This window comes from Amphibalanus amphitrite, unplaced genomic scaffold (assembly GCF_019059575.1).
Source record: "Amphibalanus amphitrite isolate SeventyFive unplaced genomic scaffold, NRLGWU_Aamphi_draft 002051F_arrow, whole genome shotgun sequence".
NCBI lineage: Eukaryota > Metazoa > Arthropoda > Thecostraca > Balanomorpha > Balanidae > Amphibalanus > Amphibalanus amphitrite.
This window is the reverse complement of record NW_024883544.1, coordinates 13,011-19,150: the sequence shown is the minus strand read 5'-3', so window position 1 is coordinate 19,150 and position 6,140 is coordinate 13,011. Positions and strand designations below refer to the sequence as shown.

Genomic DNA, 6,140 nt, shown 5'->3' with positions numbered 1-6,140 from the left:
CGGTGGTTTGCTGAAAATACCTAGCTTCCATCGTGCCGTGGAGTGTCTCAACGGCTTTTATTTCTTTTTATCTATTTAATTTCTTTATCTTCGTGAGCAAAATCTGCTGCGCAAGATGTCAGCCAGACTTTGGGCGCCGGACGCAGTACTTTAGCAGGCCATTTTGTCTTCGTTTTAGGGACATCTGGCATTTGGCAACAATGTTCGATTTTCAGCAACCTTGAATAAGTGAGCATTTTGTGAATCGCTGGGGTATGTGACTGTTTGTTAGGTTGTATTTTGGTGGTTCTCTGAAGTTCACAAGTTTGTGTCGAATTTTCGCAATCAGGAAGATAAATACTGTGCCCTTATTGATATGGTTTAGTGCGGATCGCGGTAAGTATGTTCTTTTTTCGGTGAGAAGTGATTGCGCCGGTTATGTCTCAGATTGCATATCATTAGCAGGTCGTTTTGAAACAGCCTGTATGCATCAAATATGTTTGAAATAATTTAAAGAATACAGAAAAGCATCAAAAGGAAGGAATATGTCATGGTGGCTATTTAGGGTATAGCTTTTTAACTGATAAATATAAAATATAGTGGACATATTGAATTGGTCTCGTGAGCTGCCCAGATCAATTATGTTGTTCCTTCCTACTGCTCATGAATGGTTCATTAAATGCATGCGCATCTTTGGAGGTCAATAATATCCATCTCCAGAAGTCAGTTGATGCCTCATCATGCAGCGGCCAAAAATTAAATCGACATGACGATTGCTGACACCTTTTTTTAGGTCAAAAATGCATTGCCTGCCTTGCCACTTTCAGGCTGACTGCAATGAGGAACAGTGGTGCCAAAGTTAAGGATGGTCAATGACAGTTATTTTCCTAAACCATTAGGGTGAATAGGTCAAAAACGCCCCCCTTAAGCGCGAAACCTTCTGACACTCAACCCAACACAGATTACTTAAACCTTTGGGCACCATCATGTAGCTCATTCTTTTTACTACGCTTTGAGACCAAGAAAAGACACCTGCGTGTGGTATTTAACCCCCCAAAAAGGTTTTCGCATACCCTTACAAAAGGGCGTTTTGCCCCATACCCTGGGTAATACGCCCACACCCATATGCAAAGCGCCCCCACCCCATCCATCAACAGAAAATGATGAACATGGCAGAACTTGACGTCATTCTGACGTCATTTGTGGTCAACCTACCATAGCCTTTGGAATAAAATTTTGTTGCAATGTGTAAAATGGATGCCCAGAGGAGTCCTGAAAGTTTGGTGACGATATCTGCAGTCGTTTAGGATATATCAGCAAAAAAGGACAGGGAGAGGCCTTTTCGGCCCCGACTTACAGGGCGCTACCCTGCACTCTCACCACCGTGCAAAACGCCCCCTTTCAGAAAACTGGGGGCGTCTTGCCCCATGCATCAAGTAGGCGTCTTGCCCCATCCACTCCATTTCCGGTCAACAAAATATTGACAAAAAACGCGCCACTAACGCCGCAGCATAATACATTCAACAGAATGACAATAAAACGCAGTTTTGAGTGATGTGCACAATAGCAAGTTTTGTGATGTAAAGAGGGCATCAAAATATTAGGAATCTTCTGTAAAAACAACAAAAACCACACCCAAAACCAACATCAGCACCTACCCACGCTGCTCCTCAAGACGCAGAACCGGAAATAGAGACCTACGTAAACAAGCAGCTGGCTGTTCTGACAGACAGGATAAAACACCTATCCGTCGATAAGAAATACGATTTTTTAGGGGAGGCGTTTAACCCAGGGGTGCGTTTCCCCACAGTTACCCTATGCTTCTCGGCTCCCATTTATTCCCAATGCATACACAAATTATTGATTTGACCCAAGTGAATGGTAGTAGAATGTGAACCAAACTAGGACATCATTTTGATTCCAAAATTATGTCAAAGTTGTGTAGCAGGACTTCCTTTTATTCTGCAAATATCCTGATACAGAAAAGGAATTATAACATTCCTTTACAGTCCCTATTTGAATAAGGACATGCAAGCACTTGAAGAAATACAAAGGAGGGCCACTAAACTAGTCCATGGATTGAAAAGAGTACCATATGAAGAACGTTTGAAAGTACTAAACATGACAAGTATGGAAGAAAGGATCAGAAGGGGAGATTTGATAGAAACATTTAAGATTCTTAAGGGGAAATTGAACGTACGCCCAGGTCAATTTTTACTAGCCACCACGGAAGGACGACCAGAGGTCACCAGCTCAAACTTGAGATACGGAGGTCCAGGACCCAAGCTCGAGCAAAATTCTTTGCAAACAGAGTAGTCTCAGCATGGAACAAGCTGTCTCAGGAGATCATAATGTCTGAAAACACAAACCTTTCAAGAACCGGCTAGACAAGCTCAGGACCACTACGGCGCTATCCTCTCTCTTTAAAATCCACAGTACCTAAGTTACCCAGTCTGGCCCAGTTTAATGCTTGAAGTGAGCACTGAATAGACCCTGTCTACCATAGCTCACTATATTAAACTTAAACTTAAACTTAAACAATGGTGGACGTGGTGGCCTCTAAATTTGATTTACCAGGGCACGTCAGAATCTGAGGTTAGCTTGGTGGTGGATGGTACTGGATGGTAGAAGATGATGGGATAGTAGCTCAGAGGTTGAAATTTGAATGGCATCCCTAATGAAGTTGGTAGGCTTTGGTCATCATATGCTGAGTTTGGCTGAGATGGATGCTTGGCAGTGTACATTATGTCTGGGTTCAAAGTGGATTATATGATGGTGTCAAAGATGATATTCTGTTGGAGTGATGGAATGCCTGCTTGTAGTGTCAATACAAAATTTTGCAAAAAATGTTGAGCTAGACATAATTCCTCATAAAACAATATTTACTCTTAGTTGACAGTTTTGTAGGAATTTTACATTTGTCATAAGTCATAACTGCCATAAGTCATTTGTAAAATAAGCATGGTAAAGAGACATTTTGTAGGCTGCCCTGTTATTCAATGTGTAGACATGTCCCCCCCCCCCCCTGCTACAGGTGCCATTATCTCAGCATGTCCACCCTGGACTCGAGCGGCTCCTCGGGCTACCAGCACCCGGCGCACGCGCGGCCGGCGCCGCCCGCCGGTCCGCCCTGGTACAGCTCCGGACCGCCGCCGACGCCGCCGTCACCGGTGCCCAGCATGCCCTACTCTGGTCTGATCCCCCGGCGCGTGTGCCTCACGTGGTCCGCGCCGGTGGCAGCGCCGGTCCGCCGCCGCCGGCCGCGCCGCCGCCGCCGCCGCCCGCCAGCAGCAGTCCACAGTCACAGCCACGCGGCCGCCGCGCAGGAGGCCGTCCTCTGGCCCTACCGGGGCCACTGTGCCAGCTTCCACAACTTCTGCTACTACTTCTTACAAATCTTCTTCATCGGCGCTGCCATGTCGGGCGTGGCTCTGGTGCTCGCCGACGCGTTTTTTCCGACAGCGCTGGCCTCACGTGCACGGTCTTCTCTTCATCGGCGTACTTCTCGTCTTCGTCTCCGCCGTGATGCTATTCGTGCTGTGTCAGCGCGGCGCGGGGGTGCGCGGCGCCGCGGAGAATCATGTCGCCAAGGAGGGCGGCGCGCGCGTGCCGGAGGCGATACCTCTCCGCGACGTGCCGGCGGTGTACGTGCAGCCGGGCCTGGCGACACTGCGGAGGCAGCAGCCGGGCGGAGGAGTGCCCGTACAGGAGCCGTACGCCGAGAGCGAGTACAGTCACCCGTGGGATCAGGTGACCGGCATCAGCAGCAGGTGAGATCAGGGAGAGGGGAGCTAGGGGGTGAGACAGGTAGTGAGATAACGGAGAGGGGGAGCTAGGGGAGTGAGACAGGTAGTGAGATAAGGAGTGGGTGAGGTGATGAGGTAAGGAATAGGGTAAGGATTAGGATATAAATAGTGATATAGGTAGCAGGAGAGCTGAAGGAGTGAGAGGTTGAAATATTGAGATGAGAGTGGTCGATAATTATCGATTATAATCATCTATTATACTACATCAATTATAATTGATGTAGTGACTGCCAGGTTAGTGGGATGTGAGAATGATGGGATCATGGGATTAGTAAATCATATTTTCTTTGCGTCTTGGTGTCAGTTATTACAGGAAGTAAGAACTAAGAACCATGTGTTGTTCCGTTTTTTTTTTTCAATGCTCCATTAGGTCCAATGGCATTCGCATGGACTTCACGGGAGGTTTAGTGAGTGACTGTACTTTACTTCCCCCCCCCCCCCCATTGAATCTGTGATTATCCAGGTACCCTGACCTGACCCTCTCTCTCCTCAGACCTGATATGAGTGAGGTCTGCTCGATGGGAACCCTCAACAGCCGAGGGCGGCCGCCCGGACCCCGGCACTGGCAATGACGTCATACTCACACGGTACAGTGACGGCGTATGTACAGGGCACAGTGACGTCACACAGGCGGCCTGTGACGTCACACGGACGGCACACAATGCACCGGACCGTGGACGTCATTCTTGTCAGGCACAGCGCTGTGACGTAATACGTACGGCACCGTGACGTCATAGATGGTTTACGTGACGTCATATCGGCCAGTTACACTGTGCGGCGCCCTCCCTCTCTCCTCAGAAGGGTTCCGTTCTATTGCCATCGGGGCTCTGCAGCCATTGGGAGGGCTGAACGGCCATATTCGAGATCTGCAACTGACGCGGGGTCGTCGGAAGGGTCACTCGGATCTGATGAGCTTTATACGGGAGGCGTGAGCGAGCTTTTCTCAGATATTTATGTGGATTTATTTGGTGGCACGTGCCGTATTTATGCCGTTGTTCCTTGCTGTGTTGTCGAAGAGCGTTTTATACGTAAAACGTCTCTGCCAAAAGGGTGTTTTCTGTGTATTTTGTTGTGACATCATGTATGAATGATTCGTCGGGTATTGTATTCGATGCGTTTGCACGGAGGTGTTTGTGGTGTATTCAGTGTTGCGCGATTGTCTCCTAGGTTCACGTCAGTCCCGGTTATATTTGTGTTGGGACGTCGGCCGCTGAGCTCGCTCCGCGATCTGTGGGGAAGGGAAGGGGGCACTGCGGGCCTGCGTCCCTTAAGCTGCTCACGTAGCTTGTTCAGGCCAGTATGATCATCTCTTCAGCTTGGACGTGACTGGACCCGGGACTGTGGCCGTGTGCAATGTCCCGCTCGACTGTCTCGATTGACAATTTCTTTAGGTGTATGCTGGGTGTAGCGGGTCGCGGCACACTTGTGGGTGCAGCCAGTGGGTGCAAGGGAGTGCCGATATGCCTCCATAACACCGACATGGGTTAAAAGTGGGGGTTTTCGTGTCAATTAGGTATTGCACAAGGCACAAATCTGTAACCACCGCAGTTGAAAGCACTGCACATTTCTTACCGCTGGCTGTTTTTGTCGAAATGTTCGCGAAACTGTGCTTCACGAGGTACTCACAAATGTTATCGATTGAAGCTTGGGACATTGCACAATAGCGGGCTTATGAGCGTATTTGTGTTGAATCATATCAAAACGGTGTTCTCTGAGGTTCTGCGCGTTTTGTAGCGGTGTGTGAACGTGCTATGTGTTCGCTTGTGTCTCTTGCCGCGGCGGATCTCGTTAGCGCTGAATTGTCGGCAGAATGTCGACGAATTCGGCGCGTCTTGCCAACCAGTGCCGCTTGGCTTGACCTGTTCCTAATGCTAGGTACGTATGTGCGCGAGTAATCGCTTTGGAGTTTGTGTGTGGAATGCTAGGGTCACATATGTATGAATGTGTGTATTTAAACTGGATTATAATGCAGTAATAAACGGAATATTTTATCAAACACTTCCTGTGCTTGTCTGTCGCTATGTAGCGATCGCTTGCGAAGTGACAATATTTTTGTTTTCACTATTGCTAATCATGCATATGTCAGCATAAGTGTGCAGCGTTTTCAATATTTTAATTGCCACTGCCGCCCCAGGTCTCCTTCATCCTAAGGCATTCCCTGTCCTGTGGTTTGTCTCGTGTGATGCTTAGCCTCACAAGCGAGTAATGCGAATTGAGTGTCTATCCCACCCTCTGCTCGTCATATTCCAACCCTCCATGGTAGCCATTCCACTCCAGTGTCGGCACCAGCCGACCACTGACCACACCTGTAGTAGACGACACGCGACACTCGTGTCGGCCCCAGGGGGTGTCAGC

General features: G+C 48.6%; 1 protein-coding gene across 1 annotated transcript; it reads left to right on the top strand.

Moving 5' to 3' along the window:
* The first annotated feature begins 202 nt into the window (after nucleotides 1-202).
* LOC122376205 lies at nucleotides 203-5,781 on the top strand. The gene is made up of 3 exons (XM_043355984.1): nucleotides 203-375; nucleotides 3,014-3,749; nucleotides 4,279-5,781. Exons 2-3 carry the CDS (start codon nucleotides 3,505-3,507, stop codon nucleotides 4,355-4,357), a joined length of 324 nt encoding a protein of 107 aa, XP_043211919.1. The 5' UTR covers nucleotides 203-375; nucleotides 3,014-3,504; the 3' UTR covers nucleotides 4,358-5,781.
* The last annotated feature ends 359 nt before the right edge of the window (nucleotides 5,782-6,140 follow it).

Bases quoted from the DNA above. Each gene is read 5' to 3' on its own strand.
- LOC122376205 (XM_043355984.1), top strand. From the start codon at position 3,505: ATGCTATTCGTGCTGTGTCAGCGCGGCGCGGGGGTGCGCGGCGCCGCG. The intron at 3,750-4,278 runs GTGAGATCAGGG...CTCTCTCCTCAG, and splicing joins GTGACCGGCATCAGCAGCAG to ACCTGATATGAGTGAGGTCT.